This window comes from Geotrypetes seraphini, chromosome 3 (assembly GCF_902459505.1).
Source record: "Geotrypetes seraphini chromosome 3, aGeoSer1.1, whole genome shotgun sequence".
Taxonomy (NCBI): Eukaryota; Metazoa; Chordata; class Amphibia; order Gymnophiona; family Dermophiidae; genus Geotrypetes; species Geotrypetes seraphini.
The window spans coordinates 339,704,332-339,730,405 of NC_047086.1; the positions used below are offsets into that span (position 1 = coordinate 339,704,332).

Here is a 26,074-nt window from a genome sequence, read left to right on the forward strand (position 1 = left end):
TCAGGAAACTGCTGAAAAGACATCCTGTTCTGTTCTGTAAAATTAAATATAGGATCTGAGTTTGGCTGAGGGAGAAGGAGTGATGACTCTCGAGTGCTGGCCACGGAGGTGTTAGATGGTCTGGTTTATTTTATTTGGTTTAATGATGTCTGTTATTGAGGCATCTTGTATGACTTATGGAATTTTATATTTTGATGTATGTGTGGGTTTTGCCAGTTTGGACCTTAAATGATATTTGTTGTTGATGTGACGTGTATGTTATATGTAATTTGTTACAGTGTCTCTCTGAAGTGTTTTGCACGATAAATGTAAATATTTTATTTTGTATGTTAATATGTAACTCGCCCTGGATAAGGGCGGGTGAGAAACGAACAGAACTAAATCTCTGCTTTAAAAGTTTGTGTTTTGAAATCATCTCTAGTTTCCCACTTGTTTTTTCACTAATAAGGGGCAGTGGAACAGAAGGGGGGGAGGAGCAGTTCTACCCAAAACCTGCCCCAATTTCCTTCTCTTCCCCAGTCTTTGTGTTATCTCTGAACTGAACCCCATTCTTACCTCAGCAGCAAACCCCTCTTCCAGCCCTAACATCAATCCCCATATGCTAATTGTGTTTTTAACCTAGAATATTATGGGAATCTGGTTTTTCTTTACTTTTCTTTTCAGTGTGTCAAACATTTACCATTCTTTTGTGCCTTCCTGTACTAATTTTTTTTTATTTTCCTCATAATTTGTTTATTTAAATTCTGTTTCATTTTACACGAGTTTGGCTCATTTGTGTCAACTTTTTATTTGTTGCCCTTCGTGCCACTCCAAGCACATTTTTCCTTCTGGAAGCATCAACCATTTTTGGCATCCTAGATACTTAAGCTCACCAGGCAATTGAGCCCTTTGACTTAGCACCAGCCATTTCCCCTTCATGTTAGAGGGTCCTGAACATCAGGACATATGATGTGACCTCTGCTCCTACATGCAAAAGAGGTTACTGAAAGCCTGGAAGCTTCAGTTCAAAAATCTTTTTGGTACCACATCAAAATTGAGCATGGCAGGGGACTTGGACCCCGACAATCAACCTCCTATGATACAGATATCGCCATTGCATTCAGAGCATCTGGTATCAGGCTCCTTACAAATGCAGGACTTTGCATAATCTTCATTTATGTCTCAAGCATTGAGGGACACGGAACATAAAGCCAAGAAGCACAAACATTTTTCAAGTTCTTCAACCATAGTAAGCATCAGTGCACTGAAGACTGCTTTCCTATACAGATAATGTTTCCTTGTAGGCGTGCCTCAACATCAAGGTCTCTCACACCCTGATGTCTGGTACAGCAGACCATCCAGATAAGGATTTGCCAGAATACTTAGAAGAATCCTATGGTATACCTTCTGATCCTTCTCCACCTCAACAGAGCAAGTATCTTCCAGAAAGTATATCTTTTACGGACTTTGTCAGGCAGATGGGTCAGGCTTTGCCCGTCAAAAGAGGCTGCACATAAGATAGTCATAGAATCTGTGTGGGGTTGGTTTTTTTGTTGGTTTTTTTAAATCTAGGCCAGAAGCCTCTCAACCTTCAGCATCTAGAAGATATTCTGCCATACAAGTCATAGAATCTGTGTGGGATTCGAAGCAGGAGGTACTGAAAACACCACCTGCTCCTTCGTGATGACACTGGGCCTTAGGCATCTCCCAGGTGTATCATGTGATGCACAGGGAGGGGCCATTGGCTCAGACATCTCAGGCTCCTCTCAAGGGACAGTTGGTTTGGACAAGTAGTTCTTCAGAATCTTTTTACTTCCTGAATGCCAACTTTCCCTTTAACCTTCTTGGATTTTGCAAGGCTTATGTTAATACAGTATATCCATTATCCTCATCTAGAGTCATGATTTATGTTCCCTTTAATCTGAGCACACGAGTAATTGCTCATATATTCTAGGAGCGTCACTCACAAAAATGCTTGCAAATTTTGAAAATTGTTGGTTTTTAGAACTTTGTTGCTGACATGAAAAAAAGTTTTTGAACTTGTTGCTTATGTGAGAGAAAACGTGCACGATTCTGGCATTTCTTGAGTATCGCATGTGAGAATATTATGCTTGTGTGTCTTCAGAGAAGGCAAATATACATATCTGTAGCAGGTGCTCTCCAAGGACAGCATGCATATAGCCTCGCAATCCACACATCTCCCCTAATTGGCTTCTTATTTTTTCTACTGAACTGATGGTCCTGAGAGCTTATATCAGGTGGGAAGATACTGGCACATGTGTAGTATGAACACTGCCTAAAGATTTAAAGTGACAGTGCACTTGGTACGGTCCATACTGAGTTTCTTGGATGATGTCACCCATATGTGAGAATATATGCCTGCTGTCCTCTGAGAACACCTTCTACAGGTAAGTCTTTGCTTTCTGTACTTAAATCACAAAAAAGAGCCTTTAGGTGTAACAGAGTAAAACAGATTGGGCTGTTCTCATTTTCAGACCATTGGGGATGTGTTAGTAAATGCATAAAATGCTAATCAGATGTGGGAAAGAGCTGCTGTAATTTAGACCATTCCTTGATATGCTCCATTTTTTAATCTAACTTTGGAATTAAAAGATTGTATGTTTTAGATAACATTTTGCCTTGCTGAAAGAGGGCTGTTTCACTATTTGTGGATAATGTCATTAATATTCTAAATTTAAGATGCATGTGTCACATATTTAGCAAGAGTTGGAAATGCTGTTACGGGAAGCTGTTGAAGAACTTTCCAGAACATCTCTGTTTTCCATTTATAGGGTGGTACGCTTACACAGTATGAAGGAAAGCTGCGATTGGTAGAAATAGCTCAAGTTCCAAAAGCACATGTTGATGAATTCAAGTCTGTGTCAAAATTTAAAATATTCAACACAAACAACTTGTGGATTTCTTTATCTGCAATTAAAAGACTACAGGAGCAGAATGCTTTTGATATGGAAATTATTGTTAATACGAAGGCAAGTATAATATTGAGACTCTTAACATATTTTTAAAAATATGTGTGCGTGTGTGTGTGTGTGTGGGGTTTCTCTGCAATATACAGTTATATTCTGCCCTTCATTTTATGACACACATAAAGAAAGAACAGCACCTCAAAATATGAGATACCAAACAACATGGTTTCACAAAGCAAAGGACTTGTCTGACAAACCTGAGTTTTTAATGAAGCCAATGGAGTGAAGTCAATCTGGATATATGCATTTTATTTTTTTAAATATACTAGGTCATATAAAAGACTAATAAACAAACTAACCTCTGTGGCAGGGCAGATAACTGAATTGGGTGAGAACTTGATAGTGGCCAATGGATCGGCCACAATGATGAAAAAATATTAGAGTACCATGGGGCTTGGTACAAGGGATAGTTCTCTTTGGAGTTTGTCAGACCAAAGGTTATAATATCAATAATAAAAAAAACATCTTTGTTGCGACTTCATAGCCATTCAATTACTTAATGAACATCAGAAATCAATATAACAATAATACACTTATTATCCCAGGACAAGCAGGCATGATATTCTCACATGTGGGTGACGTCATCTACGGAGCCCCAGCGCGGACAGCTTTTCAAGCAAACTTGATTGAAGTTTCAAGTTTGCACACTGCACCACGCATGTGCTAGCCTTCTCTCCCACTAGAGGGCGCATCCCCACCTCGTGGTCCTCAGTTCAATTTCATCCGCGGAGCCAGAAGCCCTGTGGAAAATTGTGCTCGTGTTTGCCTTCTGTCGCCGCGGCTGTGTACTGATTTTCGACGCGGTCGCTGCGTTTCTACTGTTTCTTTCCTTGTTTTCTTTGTTTTTCGAAAAAAAAAAAAAAAAGTGTTTCTTTTCCGATCGCTCCGGGGGCTCCCGGTAGCCGTGGCCGAGGAACCTCGTCTGTTCCCGGCCTCGTTTTGGGCCCATGTCCCGGCCCGTAACGGGATTTAAAAAGTGTGGTCGGTGTGACCGACTTTTGTCGATCACAGACCCTCACAGGTGCTGTTTAAGGTGCTTGGGGCCCCAACACCCGACAGCATCGTGTGCTAAGTGTGCCACCTTCCAGAAATGGGCTCTCACACGCTGCAAGGCCCGCATGGCGGAACTTTTCGCCGTCGAGACCCCGACGGGGAGGGCCTCGAGTTCGGCCCCGGCCTCGACCTCGGCCTCGACCTCGGCATCGGGTCCCTCTGCTCCACCTTCGCTGCCCTCGAAGCCGGTTGCCTCGACCAAACAGGCCTCGGGTAAGTCTCCGCTTCCCTCCTCAGCTCCAGGATCAACCAGGAAGCCATCCTCGGGCTCTTCGACGGCGGGGGGGTCCGCCTCCGCCCAGCCCAAGGTATCTAAGTCGATAGCCCCGAGGGAATACTCGAGACCGAGGTCGCCCTCTGAGGAGCATCGACAGGTGTTGCCGCCGGGGCTGTCGATCCCGGCGTTCCAGGACTTACTCCGGGCGTTAATCGCCTCGGAGCTGTCCGGGGCCATTGAGCACCTGCAGCGGGCTTCGGCCTCGGCGGCCCCGCAGGGGGCGACCTCGGCCTCGGGTACCGGGGTTTCGGCTCCCGAGGCACCCTCGGCCTCGATCTCGGCGCTCCCCTCGGACCCGACCTCGATGGGACAGCCTGAGTGTAGAGTGCAGTCCCGGGACAAGCTGCGCCGGGTGCGAAGGATCTCATCTACCTCGTCCTCGAGGTCCTCGCGGGGTTCCTCGCCTTCGGGCAAACCTCGGGCGAGGCGCCGGCCGAAAAAGGCCAAGCGGTCTCGGGCCTCGCCTCGGAGGCGCGGTCGGTCGACGCCGCCCGGGGGCGAGACCTTACGGGTCGAGGAACTCCGCCTGGATAACCCGAATCTTTTGCGGTCCCCCGATCGGGGAGAGTTCCCGTGCCTCCTCGCCGAGGCGGAAGGGACGGGCCTCGATTCCCCGTACCCCGGGGGGTTCCCCCAGGGGTTCTTCCAGGCGGGCTCGCTCCCCGACCCCTTCGAGGTCACGGGACCGTGCCTCGTGGGGATCGGGATCTGGTAGGGAGCCGAGATACTCCCTCGAGGCCTCTCCCTTCGCCTCGGCGGGGAGATCTCGGACACCCTCCCCTCCTGCAAGAACTTCATCTTTTTCAAAGTTCGTGCATGATATGGCGAGGGTTTTGGGGGTGGACCTGTTGGCGGGTTCCCATTATACTAAAGAATTTTTGGAGGAGCAGGATCTTCCTACTCCTCCGCGGGAATCCCCCCGCCTTCCGCTGAACAAGGTCCTCCATCAGACCTTTCTACGGAATTTGGAAGCCCCTCTTACAGTCGTGGTAGTGCCCACCAAGATGGAATCTAAATACCGGACTATTCCTCCTAAGGGATTTGACAAGGGGCAACTCTCGCACCAATCGCTCCTGGTGGAGTCTGCGCTTAAGAGGTCGCAACCTTCAAGGGTGTCTGCTGCGGTCCCTCCTGGGAGGGAGGGTCGGACCCTCGATAAATTTGGCCGTCGCCTCTACGCCAATTCTCTGATGGCGACGAGGGTCCTTAATTACGCCTTCTCGTATTCGTCATACTTACGGGCTATGGTGAAGGAGATTTTGGAGGCCTCGCGAAAGGTCTCGACTAGGCTTTGTTATTCCCAGAAGTGGACCAGATTTTCATCCTGGTGCTCCTCGAACCATCTGGACCCGAGTTCGGTTCCCGTGTCTTCGGTGCTGGAATATCTGTTGCATCTGTCGAATTCTGGTCTGAAGACGATTTCCATTCGAGTGCATCTCAGTGCCATTGCGGCATTCCATCGACATCTCGAGGGTCGTTCCCTCTCTCTTCATCCTCTGGTTTCTCGTTTCATGAGAGGTCTTGTGAATGTCCATCCTCCCCTGAAACCTCCTCCTGTGATTTGGGATCTTAATGTGGTCTTAGCTCAACTGATGAAGCCGCCTTTTGAGCCTATCGACAAATCTCACCTCAAGTTTCTAACTTGGAAAGTAGTCTTTTTGATTGCGCTCACGTCCGCTCGTCGGATTAGCGAGCTACAGTCTTTGGTTGCGGATCCTCCTTTCACGGTGTTTCATCATGACAAGGTGGTTCTTCGCACCCATCCTAAATTTTTGCCTAAGGTTGTGTCTGATTTCCACCTCAATCAGTCCATTGTTCTTCCGGTATTTTTCCCGAAGCCCCACTCTCATCCTGGTGAGGCGGCGCTTCACATGCTTGACTGTAAGAGGGCGTTGGCCTTTTATCTCCAACGTACCAGGTCTCATCGGAAGGTTCCTCAATTGTTTTTGTCCTTTGATCCTAATCGAGTAGGACACCCTGTTTCCAAGCGCACCTTGTCCAACTGGTTAGCTGCTTGTATTTCTTTTTGCTACGCTCAGGCTGGTCTCCCGCTCTCGGGTCGAGTCACGGGGCATAAGGTCCGAGCGATGGCAGCTTCGATTGCTTTCCTCCGATCCACGCCTATAGAGGACATATGTAAAGCTGCCACTTGGTCTTCGGTTCATACATTCACCTCTCACTACTGTCTGGACACTTTGTCCAGAAGCGACGGCCGGTTTGGCCAGTCGGTGTTACATAATCTGTTTTCCTAAATTGCCATCCTCCCACCTGCCCTTTTTTGGTTGGCTTGGAGGTCACCCACATGTGAGAATATCATGCCTGCTTGTCCTGGGATAAAGCACAGTTACTTACCGTAACAGGTGTTATCCAGGGACAGCAGGCATATATTCTCACAACCCGCCCGCCTCCCCGGGGATGGCTTCTTTGCTGGATATGGAACTGAGGACCACGAGGTGGGGATGCGCCCTCTAGTGGGAGAGAAGGCTAGCACATGCGTGGTGCAGTGTGCAAACTTGAAACTTCAATCAAGTTTGCTTGAAAAGCTGTCCGCGCTGGGGCTCCGTAGATGACGTCACCCACATGTGAGAATATATGCCTGCTGTCCCTGGATAACACCTGTTACGGTAAATAACTGTGCTTTTTTGTCACTTTGGGCCTCTTTCTATCCCTTCCACCCCTCTGTTGTAGTCATGTACCATCCTCATTCATTCCCCCTTCTCATTTTTTGGCTTTTTATATGACTTAATTCTCCTCTAAAAAGCTGCCTCATATCTTATCATGAAACTTTATTAATTTTCAAATAAGGAGAACAAACAAAAAAGCAAATCATAAAAGCACATTGCAAAGAGTAACATTCAAGAGTGGTATACAAATAGGCTTTCAGCACAGTATAAAATAGAGACCAATGTCCAGACACTTCCTGTACATATTAAACAGAAAGAGAGATCAAATCAATATGGATTGTAAATATATATGTAGTAAAGACTAGCATTTATTTACTGAGTATAATTGCCCTCTATGCTTTGCTAGAGCTAATTCATATTTATGGTGCTGAAGTACTAGATTCCATTGGAAGTAGAGGACTTCCAATTAAATACAATTAATTTTTGTGCAATAGTCAGCAAAATATCAAAAAGTTTCTTATCTAAATCTAGTAGAGAAATATTTGGAAACTGTGTTTAAAATATCACTATCGATAATGAAATGTTACAATCCACTTGAAAGATCTTCTTCAAAACAGACCAGACATCTAACCAAAAAGAATGATCTATGGAACATTCAAAAATCGTGTGTATTAATTAATCCTGTCGAGTAGTACAGTTCCCGCATGCATTTGTGGGTAAGAGGCCTGCAACTGAGAGTTTATGAGGAGTCCATAACGCTTTGTGGTATAAAAAGTACATGGATTGTAACGTAGTAGCTGATAGGGATCGTAATGATTTTGTCCAAAGAAGTGCCCAGGCTTGGTCATCCAATTGATGTCCACAATCCTTTTCCCAAACATCTCTAAATATAGCATTTACAGTATTATTACATTCAACATATTTTTTATATAAGTTGGATGCAACATGACCATTTATGGGTAATAAGTGCCTTATGTAGAGTGGGAGGATGAGAATGATACGATTTAAGGGATGGTGTATGCATTATACAGTGATGTAATTGCACCCATTTAAAGTATGCAGAGTGTGGTAGTTTATATTTGCTTTGGATTATCAGAAATGGGTGCAATAAGTTGCGTGTATCTAATAGGTCACTAATTAAGTACACTCCCTTATCTATCCATTCTTTCCAAAGGAAAGGTTTCTTGTTAATGAGGTTATTAGAGTTGAACCAAAGAGACGTATGTATCAACTGAGGGAACTTTAACTGTTTATCAAATTCCAATAAGCATTTAACTATCATCTGTATTAAAGGATTATCAATCAAAGTTTGTGAGGCAGATAGGTAGGTCCAAGGTGATTGCTGTTCTATTTCAAACCAAATTGGTAGATATTCACTGGGTTCTGCAAACCAATATAAGCCTTGATGGGTGATACAAGCTTTATGATAGGTGTAAAAGTCTGGAAATGAAACCCCTACATCAGGGGTGTCCAATGTCGGTCCTCGAGGGCCACAATCCAGTCGGGTTTTCAGGATTTCCCCAATGAATATGCATGAGATCTATTAGCATACAATGAAAGCAGTGCATGCAAATAGACCTCATGTATATTCATTGGGGAAATCCTGAAAATCCGACTGGACTGCGACCCTCGAGGACCGACATTGGACACCCCTGCCCTACATTTTCTTTTCTTAATTTGAGTTTTTTTTAGGACTATTTGAGGTTGTTTGTTTTTCCATAAAAAGGAAGATAAAAGCGTATCTATTTTTTTGTAGAACGAGAGGGGGAATAGTTTGAGTAAGATGTAGTTTATTTTGGACATGAACATAATTTTAATTGTTTCAAGCCTTCCCCACCATGAGAGGTATAGAGGGTGGCAGGAATGTATTAGATCTCTGGCAGGCTTTTGTAATTTCTTCATATTGATATCTATAATTTCTGTGAAGGATTTAGTAAGTTCAATGCCGAGATATTTTATTTTTTCTGGTGCCCAAACAAGATTATATGGTTTAACCAGCTCAGAATGAGCATAGTGATTCAGAGGTAGAATTTCCGTTTTTCTTGATTAATTTTATAGCCCGAAAAATATGAATATGCAGCAATGGTGTGTAAAATCTCTGGAACTGATGTACTCAAATTTGAAACAAAGAAGAGAACATCATCTGCATAAGTGGAAAGTTTAATTTCAAGAGATTTATATGCAGTTCCAGAAATATTCTGATTACTTCGAAGAGTGATTAGGAGTGGTTCGAGAGCCAGATTAGACAGGTAAGGTGAGAGGGGGCACCCTTGCCTGGATCCATTTGCAAAAGGGGAGAGAGAGTTTTTTGTTATTATTCTAGCTAAAGGACTTGAATATAGAACCTTAATCATTTCAATAATCGGAGTTGCGCTCCAAACCATTCTAATACATGTAAAAGATAGTTCCATTCGATGCTATCAAAAGCCTTCTCTGCATTGAGAGATGTCTATGATAGGATCTTGGGAAGTTTCAGCAATATGAGTTAAGTGGAAGAACAATTGAGAATTATCAGAAATGAGGTGTCCCGGCATGAAGTCTATTTGATTGGGACGTATGATTTTATAAGTGACTTCTTTAATCCTATTGCCACAATTTTAGCATACAATCTATAGTCCACGTTCAGGAGTGAAATTGGTCTATAGTTCTGTACAGAGAGTGAATCTTTATTGAGCTTTGGTAGGACTGTGATTATTGCTTCTGTGAAGCAACTTTTTTTTTAATAGTACTAGGAGTTAGATAATTCAAAAGATGTTTCAGGAAATCAGTTTTGAAGATTTTATAAAATTCTGTTGGAAGTCCATCTGAACCAGGAGATTTATTTGATTGTAATTGCTTTAAAGCAGCTAATATTTTCTCCTCATCCAGTGTCTTATTTAGAATTATATTATCAGATTCAGACCAATGGGGACCATGTATATGTTGTAGAAAGGAGAGCAAGGTAGTAGTATCTGAGGGTGATTCTGATTGATACAATTTTGCTTAGTATTCTTGAAATACATTAAGAATCTCAGGTAATGAGGTTTCAGTCACATTGTTCTTATTTTGTATGGCTTGGATATGAATTTTGCCTTTTTTCCTTTTTAAATATGAAGCTAACATTTTGTGTTCTTATTACTTTCCGTGTAATATTTAGCTTCGGTCATACAAATTTGCATTCCTGCTTGTGTGGATACAGTTTTATTATATTGATATTTAAGCTGACATAATTTGTTATATAATTGAGGGTCCTTTGTAACAATATATTTTTGTTCCTCATCTTTGATTTGTTGTTCCAGATCTAACATGAAGATTTTCTCCACTTTGGATTTATGTGCTCAGTGATATGAAGTTTCCTCTCGAGGATGCTTTAAAAGCTTCCCACACACCCATAGTGGGTAACGCAGCCTTTTGTCCTCCTGGTCAGGATAATATTGTTTTTAAACGATGGGTATGAAAGGGCTTTGTAATCTGGGGCATTTCCTTCAGGCGGATGGGAGTCTTTCTCCTTTTCCAGCTCTCCAGGTATCCTGGTCATTGAGTGCTCTGGATCATTTTGCGTTTCGGCAGTTCTCATTATGTTGCTACTCTGCCCAGGGAGTCCCTACAGCATGCCTTTTTGGTCACCTTGCAAGATACAGCAAGGTCTGGGAGGTCTCAAATGGTGTCTGCTCCTGAAATTGTTGACCATGTCCATGACCTGATTTTGGCAGATTTGCAAATATCAGCTAAAAAATTGCTGAGATGCTACAGAGATCTAGGGAATGTGCTGGGTGTATTATCCACGAACAGCTGGGTATGTAGAAGCTGTCAGCCAAGTAAATGCCCAGATGTTTGAATGCTGAAGAGAAACAACGTTGAGTGAACACTTCAAGTTGATTTTGCAGCATTTTAGCGAGCTGGTGCCAACCTTATGGATCAGCTAGTTACTGTTAAGGAAAGATACTAAGATCCCAAGACAAAACAGTCCATGCAGTGGTGGCACTCAGGTTCTCCCAAGGCCAAAGAAATTCAAGACTCAGAGATCAGTAGAAAAGGTCATGGCAACAGTGTTTTGGGATCAAGAAGATGTTAGTTATCTTCCAAGGGGCCAAACAATTAATGCAGAATACTACTGTAATTTGCTGTGCTGATTTAAGATGCATTGAAAGAAAAAAGGAGAGGGAAACTGAGGAAAGGAGTTCTCTTTTTGCAAAACAATGCACCTGCTCATAGGACTGGCCAAATGATGGATGTTTTGACACAGTTGGGGTTTAAGTGCATAGACTATCCACCCTACTTAGTAGATAAAGACAGGTTGTTCACCTTCTCCAAGGTAGAGAGAACAAGAGGGCACTCTCTAAATTTAAAAGGGGAAAGATTCTGTACAAACCTTTTCTCCCTTGAAAAGAAGAGACTAAGAGGGGACATAATTGAAACATTCAAAATACTGAAGGGAATAGACTTAACAGATAAAGATAGATTGTTCACCCTCTCCAAGGTAGAGAGAATGAGAGGGCATTCTCTAAATTGAAAGATTCCGTACGAAAGTAAGGAAGTTCTTCTTTACTCAGAGAGTGGGGTAGAAAACTGGAACTCTCTTCTGGAGTCTGTTATAGGGGAAAACACTCTTCAGGGATTCAAGACAAAGTTAGACAAGTTCCTGCTGAACCAAAACATATGCAGGTAAGGCTAGTCTCAGTTAGGGCACTGGTCTTTGACCTAAGGGCCACCGCGTGAGCGGACTGCTGAGCACGATGGACCATCTTACTCACCAGATCTTACTCCATCTGACTATTTTCTGTTTCCAAACCTTAAAAAGAGTTTGAAAGGGTGACAAGTTTTGAGTGATTCAGAGGTGATTACAGCAACAGAGCAGTATTTCAGTGACCAGACATCAAAGTATTTTTGGAAGGGTTACGGAAACTTCAGACATGATGTGCCAAGTAAGAACTTAGGGGTGAATAAGTGGAATAACTTATGGAATGGCTTCACGTCATTCCCTTCTTGGTTGGGCTGAGAACTTTTCAGCACCCCCATCATAAAAAATAATTTGATTATAAACATTTGGAGCATATGCACTGCCCAGCAGTACTTCCTGGCTCTAGTTCTCACTAGGATTACAAATCTTAATTCTGCATCTTTTATATCTTAAGAGTCTTAAAATCAATCCTCTTATGTATAAAGTCAATTCTACCCACCCTCTTTTGATCTCCACTATTTAAATATGCATCTCATGTGTAAAGGCAACTGTCAGCATCTGCCCATGTTTGCTCACACTGAATGTTGGACTGGACTTCACTCCCCAGTGAAAAGTGCTCTTTTATATTAACCCTTACATCTAATTTTTTTTTCATACTCTGCAAGGTTGGTTGTTTTTCTGGAGGCCTCCCAGCTAAGCCCCCCTATTCCTAGTCTTTGTCAACAACTTCCTACTGTCTATATCTGTTTCTTATGGTTAGAAAGGAAAGGGTTGCATCTCTTTTTTTTTCCTCCTGTTTATTGCCTTTTTCTTCAGCATCTTTATTAGCAACATCTGGAGGAACTTATGTGCAGATATTACAGTAGAAGAATACGTAAATAATAGGTATATACATTGAAGGGTGCAATAAAATGGGCAGACTTGAAAAACTTGAAAAATGTCTATGGGAGGACGTTCTATTTCAGTGCCAAAGTTTTAAATCTTTATCAGGGACATAATTTTGAAGCTGCATCAGTGGGGGGCACATTTTTTTTTGGTTCGGGGAGAGAGGGGGGAAGGGGCACTTGTTGGGAATGGGTGGGGGGGCTATAAAATAATTTTTAAATTGGGCTGATATTTTGCATGTGTAATGCACGCAAAATATGTGCCCGATTTAAAAAAAAAAATAAAAAAATCTTTTAAAGCCGGCAGAATCCCTGACAGCAGTGACAGGAGGCTACGTCTCCTGTCACTGCTGTCAGGGCTCTGCCCCTACTCAATCGCTTTGAATTGGGAGTTTACATGCAAATGATTTCGTGATCACATAAGTTCAGTTGTAAAAATTTGCTTCTTTAAATTACGTATCATTCGTTCACTCAGTTCTATTTTAGACACCGACTCAATTAATATCCTTATTCACTCCCTAGTTATTTCCCACTTAGACTACTGTAACTCTCTTTTTAATGGACTACCCCAAAAAGAACTTCGACGTCTACAACTTATACAAAATACGGCAATAAAACTTGTTTACAAAAAAGGTAAATTCGAACACGTCACCCCTCTTCTCAAAGAGGCTCATTGGCTCCCTATCACCCACCGCATTATCTATAAAATTATCCTGCTCTCCTTCAAAATCAAACTTTCTCATTTGCCTTTATTTCTTGACAAATTACTAATACCTCAAAGTTCCCCCCGTTCTCTAAGATCAACCGACCAAAAACTTCTTTTCATTCCATCCTTAAAAGAATCCTATTATACTCGTAAAACCAACTTTGCAATAACTGCACCTACATTATGGAATTCTCTTCCTCAATTTCTCCGCGACGAACTTCAATTACCCAAATTCAAGACTAAGCTTAAAACTTTCCTATTTCAAGATGCCTTTGATAAATCATAATCTAAACTTTTTTTTTCTTTTTTTTTTTTATATATTTTTTTCAGCCTTATCCTCATCAACCATGCACCCTTACCCTTCTCATTCTATCCTTCCCCCCTATCTCATTTCTTCTAAATTAAGTAACTTTTCTCTTCCTCCCCATTTATCCTCACTTTCCAGTTTGTCAGTCTACGTCATTTACGTTCACTTCATTTACTTTTACGCACTTACTATTATTTCTTTCTAATTTTTTCTCTCTTTTAAATTTTATTGTTAACCGGTCAGATATTTGTTTTATGATCGGGATATTAAAAACTAATAAACTTGGAAACTTGGAATTTCACCTCCTTGCAAATCATTTGTATGCAAATATGATAGTGAATCAATCGCTGTTTTCAAGGATTCGGCCAATTGACTCCCTTTAGTGAATCTTGGCCAAAGGCACCCTGATAAATAGCATGAAATGAAAATACTGGCCTTGTCATGCATTAAGGTTCTTATTCAATAGATATTTATTTTCTGACTTGCATAATTTATCTCCTTGCTAAATAAATTAAGGATAATGGGACTTGATACAATCAAAGCAATTTACATATGATATACAGGTACTTTATTTTGCCCAGAGTCACAAGAAATTGTAATGGGAATCAAACCCAGTTCCCCTGGTTCTCAGGCCACTGCACTAACCATTGGTAACACTGCACAACAAAGTTTTTGCTTCCTGAACACTGCTGGGTGTTTCTTATAGAATTTTGGGTGCTGATCATGAATATTACATCAAAAATTACCCATCACGTACCATTTCAGAGAAATCTTCAATTTTGTCGTGATTTTTTCTTATATTTGGATGCAAACAATTTTTTCTCCCATAAGTGTCTTATCAACCAGGTATAACTGGAATATCTGTGGAGACCTCAAAGTCGTTGCTCTGTTACTAGGACTGCAGCTTGGCTATACAAAGTACTGCTGTTTCATCTGCGAATGGGACAGCCGAGACAGAGAGTCGCACTATTCTAGAAAGAACTGGCCACTCCGTAAAAAGTTAGTTCCAGGACAGAAAAATGTAGCACATGAATCGCTTGTTGACCCGACAAAGATATTTTTGCCTCCTCTTCACATTAAACTGGGACTCATGAAGAATTTTGTGAAAGCAATGAACAAGGAAGGGGAAGGTTTTCGTTATTTAAGACAGATGTTCCCAAGAATAACTGATGCCAAGATCAAAGAGGGTATTTTTGTTGGCCCCCAGATCAGACATGTTATGAGTGACAAGCGATTTGAAGATCTGTTAGTTGGGCCGGAAAAAATTGGCTGGAAAGCCTTGAAAGACGTTGTTGACAATTTTCTGGGCAATTACAGAGCCCCAAACTACATTCAGCTGGTAGACAAACTTCTCAAAGCATACAAGAGAATGAAGTGCAATATGTCACTCAAGATTCATTTCCTCCATTCACACTTGGACTTCTTCCCCGCAAATCTCGGTGCTGTGAGTGACGAGCACGGTGAAAGGTTTCATCAAGACATAGCTACGATGGAGAAACGATACCAGGGCAATTGGAATCCGTCAATGCTTGCCGACTATTGTTGGATGCTACAACGTGATGCACCAGACACTGAATATAAAAGAAACTCGGGAGCAAAACACTTTTAATTCTGTTTCATTTAGTCGCTTGTGCGAAACGTAAACTTGACTATATATTTTATTGTCAGTAAACATAAAAATGTCTATTTCTCATAGTTCTTACGTGATGCAGTAAAACCAAAACCATATTTGAGCATACCAAGTTGGTACCTGTCATAATCACCAAAAACTTTTCAGGAATCAAGACTTAACCAAAAAATTGTTGTGCAGTGTAATTGTCTGGTTTTGGAGTAATATCAATATGTAAAGTGATTTTTATTGCACTTTTCTCTATCAGTCACAGTTTGTTATAAAGACAGATCACTATGTACATAATGGTCTGGTTTTACATTATTCTCTTCAAAAACTTCATTTGACCAGCATGTGTATGAATTAAGCAGAAGCTCTCTGTAATAAAATGTTAAAAAGGAAGAAATTGAATTTGCAAAACATTTTACCATTTTAGTTCTTTAGCTGTAATTTTAGGCCAAACACTGCTTTTTCTTTTATATTTATATATATATATATATATATATATATATATATACTACAAGATTAGAAAATACTGAATTCTGATGCAGTTGAAATAGTGAATTCTGATGCAGTTGAAATAGTGCCTAACTGAAAACCGGTTTGTTTGGTTTTTTTTTTGGGGGGGGGGGGGGACGACAATGGGACAGAATCAGCACTTGGCCAGTTAAGTGCTGATATTCAGCATTTTACTAGCCAAGGTTAACTGCATAAATAAAATGATTTTTATGTGGTCCTATCTTTATGCGGTAATCCATGGCCAGTTAAGTACTGAATATTGCATTTACCTGTAACTGGCTATGCTTTAGCTGGCTCTGGAAATGCAGAAATTCAGTTCTGAAGCCTGGGTATGGCCCAGCATTGAAGTTCTCTGGCTGACACCAGTGACAGTCAGCAAAACACTGAGTGCTGCTGGCTGAATATTAGGCCTCATCTTTATCATGTAAGAGTCCCTTTTTATTTAAGTTTTCTTAAGTGTGGTCTCTCTGTTTTGGGGTTCCAGACTTTGGATGGTGGCTTAAATGTTATTCAGTTGGAGACTGCTGTTGGTGCTGCCGTTAAAAGTTTTGAAAATTCCTTGGGTATTAATGTTCCTCGTAGCCGTTTCCTGCCTGTAAAGACTACATCGGATCTTCTGCTTGTGATGTCTAACCTGTACAGTCTTAATGCTGGGTCCTTAACTATGAGTGAGAAGCGAGAATTTCCCACTGTACCTCTGGTTAAACTGGGAGGCTCTTTTACAAAGGTAAGAACTTGAATGTAGTATATGTTGAGAACAATTTTAAAATGATAGGCAGTGCCTGGGTTTTGTGTGTGCTACGATTAGATTTACACATAACTAGCAGAAAGTTGTCTGAAATATTCTCATAAATTCATAGAACTATATATTTCAGAAGTTTAGTAAGTTTTAGTATGTTTCTTCTCCCCCCCCCCCCCATCCTTCCATGTCACCTGGAACCATTTTGAACTGCAAACTGAGTAGAAGATGGAGGCTATTGCTGGCCTGCACCCAGTCCTTTTTAGAAGAAAATCATTTTAATCTGTGCTAGGTGTTTGTGCCCAATATGCCCTTAAATGTTCTGTTGAGAAGTTAGTAAAAAGCCCATGTGTGTGACTAGATTGCAGTAAGGGTCATGGATGCTTTGGGAAGAGGAAAATCGTTGTAAAGTACTATACCAAAAATAAGGCCAAATCGAACTAAAAAAAAAAAAAAAAGCTTTCTTTCTGAAGGGGGAGGCAGCTTATAAGCTTACTGTGTTTCTGTATAAGTGTTTTCCTCTTATTTCTTTTCTATTTGTTCTATTGACACAATTTGGAAGACATATTGTCCAGGGGATGGGGCTGGAGGAAGCAAGAGGATTCTGACTAAGGAAGTAGGCTGAATTAATTCTGGGTGGAACTGTTAGTATATTCTATACTAGTCTTTAAGCACGTTACATTAACAGGTGCTAGAATATACCGTATGTCTGTTTGTCTTTCTTTCTTTCTGTCTCTCTCCCTACCCTTGTCTCTTTCTTTCTGTCTCCTTGTCCCCCTTTGTCTGTCTTTTTTTTTTGTGTCTCTCCCTGTCCCTGTGTCTTTCTTCCTTTCTGTCTTCCTATCGCTGTCTATCTTTCTTTACTTCTCCCTCCCTCCCGCTGTCTGTCTTTCTTTCTATCTGTCTCTCTCCCTGCCCCCTATGCAGCAGCAGCATTTCCCTCCCCCCTACTTCCCTGTTCAGCAGCCGCAGCAGCATTCCCTCCCCCTCCATTTCCCTGTGCAGCAGCATTTCCCTCCCCTCCCCCTCCACTTCTCTGTGCAGCAGCGTTATTTCCCTGCCCTTCCGCATCCCTGTGCAGCAGCAGCGTTATTTCCTTGCCCTTCCGCATCCCTGTGCAGCAGCAGCTGCATTTCCCCCTCCCCACTTCCCTTCCCGCAGTCTGGCCGGCTCCCTTAGTCCATTGCTGGAGTTATTTTTAAGTTTAAAGTTGCTGTGGCGGCTCCTCTCATGCTCCCCGCCTGCATCAGAAGCCTTCTCCAACGCAGGTGCGGCTCGTGAGGTGCGATGGCGGCTTTGAACTTAAAAATAAACGTCGGGCATGGAGTGTAAGGGAGCCAGCCAGACCGCACAACATCACCTTGGGTCTGCGAGTGTGGGGCCGTTGTAAGCACGCATGCGCACTCCTGACGGCCACAGAGCTACGGACGCATGGAGCCACAAAGATTGAAGTGCACATGTGCGCTAAGGATATTATTATATAGGATTCCCAGGGATGCCTTTTGACTTTCAGGTCAAATGTACTGAAATATTTTAAAGTCAAAATTTGAATTCTTTGAAAGAGACCAAAGCCATGTGGTGTTTACACTATAAAAGTATTGCTTTTAAGTTTTTAACATATATTAAGTTTCTGGTGCAGAGGATCCGATTTACAGCCTTTCCCCCTCATTTCCCTTTTGCTCAGAGTAGGCTTTGTATGAAATGATTACGGTAAGTATGGAGTAGTGCTGCCCGATTCACGATTCGAATCGGTTTGTTTTTGTAAAAAATCGGACTCACCTATTCAGCCCCGATAAAAAGTTCATTCTTTTTTCACCGCCGGCCGCCGGATTCGTTCCCATCTAATGTAACTTCCGGTTTTGCGAAACCAGAAGTTACATCAGAAGAAACAAAGGACGTGGGAGCGTTGAGGGGGGAGCTTGCAGACCTCGTGCAGTGGACCTCGGAAGCAAAGGGTATTTTTTTGGCTCTGTCTGTCTTCGCATTTCTCCTCTCTTCCCCGCGATTCCACATCCAGTCGAGTAAGTAACTGAACCGGCAGGGCGGCTGAGAATCGGCTGGGGGGGGGGAGGGGGTTGAGAATCGGCCAGGGGGGCTGAGAATCGGCCTGGGGTTTGGGAAAGAAGCTGAAATTGGCAGGGGGGCTGGGGATGGAAGTTGAGAATCAGCAGGGGGGCTGGTGAGTCTTGGGGGCTGGGGATGGAAGATGAGAATCAGCAGGGGGGCTGGTGAGTCTTGGGGGCTGGGGATGGAAGCTGAAATCGACAGGGGGGCTGGTGAGTCTTGGCTGGCATGGAAGCTGGGAATCGGCAGGGGGCTGGTGAGTATTGGGGGCTGGGGATGGAAGCTGGGAATTTTTGATATGATATTGCCTTGGTTAAATAAAATGTTTAAACTTAAAAAGCTGTGTCATTAACAGTGAATCGAATCAAATCGAAAAATCGATTCAACAGGGTGAATTCAATCGAATTAAAATATTTTTCTCTGAATCGGGCAGCACTAGTATGGAGAACACAGCCTCTTCCTGGGAGAAATTTGTTTTAACACGTTTGGCTTTCTCATGAATCCTAGGCTTCCATCTCTCATTGAGCTAGTTTTTAAAAGACAGTGCTTTACTCTGAAGACAGAGACTGATTTATTTATTGTAATGTATTGTATGAGCATGATTTAGATATCTGTAAAGTAAGATGTTTCATTTGAAGCTTGGTATGTGATACCTAATGTAGATAAGCTTAGCAGAAAATAGTTGAACTTTCTGACCATCTTTAAATATGTTGCCTGAAATTCTTTTGTTAAGACATTTGACGTTTTTAAGCCAGACTAGTAGTAGTACAAAAGAAAATGTGGGAGGGAAGAGTCAGAGTGCATTATTTCTCCCCCTTTGGAAGATTTTTTGTTTTAGAGGCAAATCCTAAGCAATAGTCTTGTAAACCTTTCCTCTTTCCTTGTATTTAGAGGAGAGAGCTGGTTTGATAGCCTGGTAAAACATACTTTTCATGCCTCATTAACAAACCCTACATATCTTAACATTTGTTTGCTAGCTCCCCACCACCACCACCACCACCACCAAGTATTTCACAGGTAAGATTGTGGAAATTTAGTACCTTAGATTTTAATATTGTTTGTTTATTTTTCAAAAAGGTTCAAGATTATCTCAGGAGGTTTGAAAGCATACCAGACATGCTGGAACTGGATCACCTCACAGTTTCAGGAGATGTGACATTTGGCAAGCATGTTGCACTTAAGGTGTGTGTGACACTGTATATAAAACCTTTTATAGACTTCCTAATTCCTTTAGATATATGTATCTTAACACTGAAATTCCTGTTATTATTCTCCTAATGGGCAAAGAATTGTAACACATCACTTTCTTTTGTGCTGTCATTGTATATCAAAATATATAGACTTCAGATTCTTAGAAAAGAGTATGTACTTGGCATACTTCTGGTGGGTTAGGTATTTAGCTATGAATGTTTCAATACATACAGGAAGGACAATTCTTTAAAAGGGCTAAAGATTTAGGCTTGTTTGCTTAACAAAGGTTATTGGCTTCATATTACATGTAGAGCTCAAGAATTTTGGCAGTGATCACATATTGGGGTGTTTGCATAACAGACCACATTATATTTCATATATAACTATTTGCTATACTGAGTCAGAACAAAGGTTTATCATACCCAGATGAGTACTTGATATAATCCCTAAAATCAATCCTTGCTTCTACCTCATAAGAACATAGGAGCTTCCATACTAGGACAGATCGCAGATCCATCAAGCCCAATATCCTGTTTGCAACAGTGGCCAATCCAGGTCATAAGTACTTGGCAAGATCTGAAAGAGTAAAACATTTTATTCTGCTTATTCTAGAAATAAGCAGTGGATTTATCTTCATTCGTCTTAATAATGGTTTATGAACTTCTCTTTTAGAAAGTTATCTAAACCTTTCTTAAACCCTGCTACTAACTGCTTTCACCACATTCTCTGGCATTGAATTTGAGTTAAATTACATGATGAGTGAAGAAATATTTTTTCCTATTCATTTTAAATCTGCTATGTTGAAGTTTCATTACATGCCTCCTAGGTCTAGTATTTTGGAAAGAGTAAACAAGCAACTCGCATCAACCCACGCCACTCAGTATTTTATAGACCTCTATCATATCTCCCTGACCCATCTCTAAAGGCTGAAGAGCCCTAGCTGCTTTAGCCTTTCCTCATAGGGAAGTCGTCCCATTCCTTTTATCACTTTTGTCACCCTTTTCTGTACCTTTTTAAAATTCCGCTATATCTCTTGAGGTGCAGCAACCAGAATTGCACACAGTATTCAAGGTGTAGACGCGTCAAGGAACGATACAAAGACATAACATTTTCATCTTGGGAATCATCAGGATATGAATGGAAAACAAAAAATTCTATTTGCTTTCTAAGCCACCACCGTACTCCGAGCAGAGTTTCATCATATCCTCAATGAAGACACCTAGATCCTTTTCCTGGGTGGTGACTCATAATGTGAAACCTTGCAACATATAGCTATAGGTTGAGGGTTTGTTTTCCCACATGCATCACTTTGCACTTGCTCAAGTTAACTGTCCTCTGCCATTTTGATGCCCAATCTTCCAGTCTCACAAAATCCTTTTGCAATTTTTCACAATCCTCTTACTACTACTTTGGTATTTACCATTTCTATAGCACTGAAAAGCTTACACAGTGCTGTACAAGTAATATGCAATAGACAATCCCTTCTTAGAAGAGCTTACAATCTAATTGGACAGACAGGACATATAGGGGTTGGGAAGTTTCTTGCAGAGAGAATGATAAGATGGGCATAGGTAATTTTATGGTGAGTGGGAGTTAGGAGTTGAAGGCAGCATCGAACATTGGGCTTTTAGCTTGGATTTGAATACTGCCAGCGACTGCGCTTGACTTAATAATAATAATTTATTTATAACCCACTATACCTTAACAATTCAGAATGGTTTACAACAAAGAGAATCTGCCAGACGCAGATGAAATACAAATGGAATTATATAACTACTATGATTAGGTTTCTTTAGCCAAAATTGTCATATAAAAGAGATTTCACAGGTTTCCTTAAATATTTCATAAGGGGAAGAATTCACAGAAGAGGTTTCTCAAACAAATTTGTCATACAAATAAGATTTCACAGATTTCCTAAATGTTTGGTAGGACAATGAGTTCATGAATAGGGCACTTAAGGTAAGCTAAGGTTTTGTCCAGGAATCTTTTTACAGTATATCATTTTAGCGTAGGAAAAGAGAATAGAGAAATTATCCGTGTGGGTCAAAGGTTTGTAGAGAATACAAAGTGGTTGACAAGATAAATGGGAGCAAGGCCTGCCAGTGTTTTGTAGCACAAACATGCAAGTTTGGAAATGATTCTGGCCTCCACTGGCAGCCAGTGTAATTTCCTGTAGTATGGGGATTTTTTCAGCCCAAATATCAAACGTATTGCAGTATTTTGAATGAGTTTCAATCTCCTGATAGTTTTTTTTTTGAATGATCCTAAATAGATGATGTTGCAGTAGTCCAATGTGCTTAGTATCAGAGATTGCACCAATAATCTGAAGGATGAGAAATCAAAATAAGATTTTAATGTATGTATTTTCCAAAGAGTATAGTAACATTTTTTAATCAAGATGTCAGTATGGGTTTCGAAAGTTAAAGATTGGTCTAATGTGACGCCTAGAATTTTTATTGTAGGACTGATAATATAATTCGTTCCATTTATCAGAAGAGAGGATTCCATGATTTTGTTGGATGGACTTAGAAGGAATATATTTGTTTTCTGAATTCAATTTAAGTTTGAAATCTTTAGCCCATTTTTCAATGAGATTGAATGTAGATGTTTTATAATCCTTAGTTTCTAATGAGTGTGATAAAAGGAACAACGATTGTGATGTCAGCATAAATGTATGTTTGTAAGTTTAGTTTAGATAGTTCTCTTCCCAGAGTGGCCATATAAAGGTTAAAGAGGAAAGGAGACAGTAGTGATCCCTGTGGAATGCCACAGCAGTTAGTCCACTTTTTGGAATATACTTCCTCACTAAAAACTTGATGTGTGTTTTTTTAAGAGGCTCTTAAATCAATTCAGAACCTGACCAGAAATTCCTATGGTGTCTAAGCATTCAAGCAAGGTCATGATCAAATTGAATGCACTGCTTAGATCGAATTGTAAAATAGGTGCATTCTTTCCTACAGTGAATAATTGAAAGCTGCTGGGTCAGACCCATCATGCTCAGCAGTCCGCTCATGTGGCGGCCCTTTTGGTCAAAGACCAGCACCCTAACTGAGACTAGACCTACCAGCGCACGTCCTTGTTCAGTTGGAACTTGTCTAACTTTGTCTTGAATCCCTGAAGGGTGTTTTCCCCTATGACAGCCTCCGGGAGAGCGTTCCAGTTTTCCACCACTCTCTGGCTGAAGAAGAACTTCCTTATGTTTGTACGAAATCTATCCCCTTTCCGCTTTAAAGAGTGCCCTCTCGTTCTCCCTACCTTGGAGAGGGTGAACAACCTGTCCTTATCTACTAAGTCTATCCCCCTCAGTACCTTGAATGTTTTGATCATGTCCTCTCTCAATCTCCTCTGTTCAAGGGAGAAGAGGTCCAGTTTCTCCAATCTTTCACTGTACGGCAGCTCCTCCAACCCCTTAACTATCTTAGTCGCTCTTCTCTGGACCCTCTTGAGTAGTACTGTATCTTTCTTCATGTACGGCGACCAGTGCTGTACGCAGTACTCCAGGTGAGGGTGCACTATGGCCCGGTACAGCGGCATGCTAACCTTCTCCAATCTGTTCGTGATTGCCTTCTTTATTATTCCTAGCATTCTGTTCGTCCTTTTTGCCGCCGCTGCACATTGTGTAGACAGCTTCATCGACTTGTCGATCAGAACTCCCAAGTCACTTTCCTGGGAGGTCTCTCCCAAGTACTGCCCTGGACATCCTGTACTCATGCTTGAGATTTTTTATACCGACATGCATCACTTTACACTTATCCACATTGAACCTCATCTGCCATGTCGATGCCCATTCCTCGAGCCTAATTATGTCATGTTGTAGATCTTCGCAATTCCCCTGCGTCTTCACTACTCTGAATAACTTCGTGTCATCCACCAATTTAATCACCTCGCTCGTCGTACCTATGTCCAGATCGTTTATAAAGATGTTGAAGAGTACAGGTTCAAGCACCGAGCCCTGTGGCACCCCTCTGGTGACGCTCTTCCAGTCCGAGTATTGCCCATTTACCCCCACTCTCTGTTTCCTATGCTCCAGCCAGTTTTTAATCCACATGAGTATTTCTCCCTCGATTCCATGGCTCACAATTTTCCGTAGTAGTTGTTCATGCGGAACCTTGTCGAACACCTTCTGAAAGTCCAGATATACAATGTCGACCAGGTCGCCCTTATCTATCTGCTAGAACAGTTTCAGTGCTGTAATTTGATCAAAAACCTGATTGAGATTCATGTAATATATCAAATTTTTCCATGTACTCCATCAAAACAGCATTCACCAGGCCATCCATAAGTTTAGTGATGAATGGAATATTAGCTATAGGTCGTTTCTTCCATGCATATAGTGCAGCAAGATAGAAGGGACGGAGTCTGGAGGTGGCAGTAGAGGAGAAGTGTACAGATAGGAGGGACTTGCCCAATGAACAGAGTTCAAGTGGGTGGAGCTTAGGGGGAAAGAAGTTTGGAGAGATAGTGAGGGGCTGCAGAGTGAGTGCACATGTAGTCTGTAAGAGGAGTATTTAGAAATGAATGGGGAGCCAGTGAAGTGATTTGAGGGGTAATGTGAGCATGGCAACTCTCACCTAGTGATTTAACAATTTTGTCTCATCAGCAAATTTAATTATCTCACTAGTTATTCCCATATCTAGCTGAGGAGTGGCTTTTCTAAATCGTCATGGCTGATAATGGTTTATAGATCTTTCCTCAAGATTGTATATAAACCCAGCTATGCTGCTTTAACACATTATCTTCTAACATTGTAGGGAGTGAACAAAAATTCTCTAACTACTATGTTATATATTAATGAAATGCCCTTAGTCCTAGTACTGTTTCAAAGTATAAATAACCATTCTTATCCATTTCACACACTTAAGATTCATAAAATTCACTTATGTTTTTGGACTTATGTCTTTTCCAAGCTGAAGAGCCCTAACCTAATGGTGCCTTTAGCCCAGTATCCTGTTTCCAACAGTGGCCAATCCAGGTTGGAAGTACTTGGCAGAACCCCAAAGATGAAATTAGACCTTACCTTTATAATTTGCTTTCCTTTAGTTCCTCCAGCCTGGCCTATGCATACCTACCAGCAGGGATGTGGAGACTGAGGACTATTGAATTCATCAGTGGAGATTATAAGTTAGCTGTGCAGTCCTCCCAGAATAAGAACCAACAAATCTCCCGTAACCCTTCCATGGTTTCAAAATCCCACACAATATGCAGTCACACAGAAAACGCTGCTAAAAACTAGCTGTCCAGTGCTTTGATTCTTTGTCTACTGTCCAAGAAGAGAGTTCACTTTATCACTTAGAGAGGATTTTTAAAATTTAGAACAAAAAGAAATACTTCTAGCATACACTCAAAGGACTACACGGAAACACATTCCTTGTGGGGATAACAATTGAAAATGCAGAAGGCCAGATCATAAAAGTACAGATGAATTCTAGGCTGGTCTGGCGGAAATGAAGGAAAGCAAATTAGCGGGCAAAGTCTAATTTCTCCTTCCTTAACATCCCTCCAGACTGGCTTAGACAGATAAGAAGTACCAAAGTTGTGAGGGTGGGACCCTCGGAATGTTTTTAGGGCATCTGGGATCACACTGCCTTCAAGACAGTAAACTGAAGCAATGGCCTCATTAATGCAACATACTATAGTAGGCTGAAATGCCAGATCTTTTCTCTAACCAGCTAACATAACTAACCGACTAACTTGACCAAGGCACAAAACTGGCTCTCCAGGCCATCGTCCCTATCTGAGAAAACATGATCAAGGCAAAAAAAAAATTCCTTACTGTAGAGAATATGACCATGGCACATAAGTTGGCAATCTCTTCAATATGTACTCAAGGACATTTCCTTACCTCAGGGGAAAAAGAGACCAAGGCACAAAACAGTCTGCAGACAGAATCGACCATATTGAGGAAAACGCTGCATACTCTCTTGGCAAAAGAAAAAATTGCAATGAAACACTACAGCAGCAGCTAGTGGAGCGTGCTGAATTAGAGCTCTACAAAGTAGCTAGGGCCTAATCAGGATCAAAACTTCTAGAAGGGAATTAGAAAAAGTGCAGAGAGAACTATATGATGAGATTGCAGTGTTCACATAAATGTGAGATGTAACTGTATTATGAACCTCTCCTCAAGTGCAAGGAGAAATGCCACTGAGTCTAAAGCCTTGAGGACAGAAATTGACTCAAAGAATCAACCTGGGTAGGACAGAATGAAAAACTGTAGAAGAAAAACATAATCTGTAAACACCTATGAAGAAATCCCCAGCTGCTCTCCAAAAAAACAATATATTTCTAGCCCAGAACAGGGCTAATGAGAAGAAACACAAAGAAAATCTAGCTTCTACTAGAATATATGTAGTTTAAACCATTAGCTAAACTACTTGAGTTGAGAAGACAACAATCCAGAGTTCAAGGAAGCTGAGAGAAGCTCAACTTAATCTTGAGAGGTTCAAATGAAACCAAAAGTTTAAGGCCCAGTGAGGTT

General features: G+C 41.4%; 1 protein-coding gene across 4 annotated transcripts in view; it reads left to right on the forward strand.

Annotated features, from left to right (window-relative positions):
• The window catches only part of UGP2 (UDP-glucose pyrophosphorylase 2), a 100,313-nt gene that overhangs the window by 57,133 nt on the left and 17,106 nt on the right, over window positions 1-26,074 (forward strand). For all 4 annotated transcript variants that reach the window (XM_033936042.1, XM_033936040.1, XM_033936043.1 and 1 more), the window contains exons 7-9: window positions 2,772-2,969; window positions 16,090-16,332; window positions 19,486-19,590. In XM_033936042.1, the coding sequence (XP_033791933.1) occupies window positions 2,772-2,969; window positions 16,090-16,332; window positions 19,486-19,590 (546 nt within the window). The remainder of the gene's footprint in view (window positions 1-2,771; window positions 2,970-16,089; window positions 16,333-19,485; window positions 19,591-26,074) is intronic.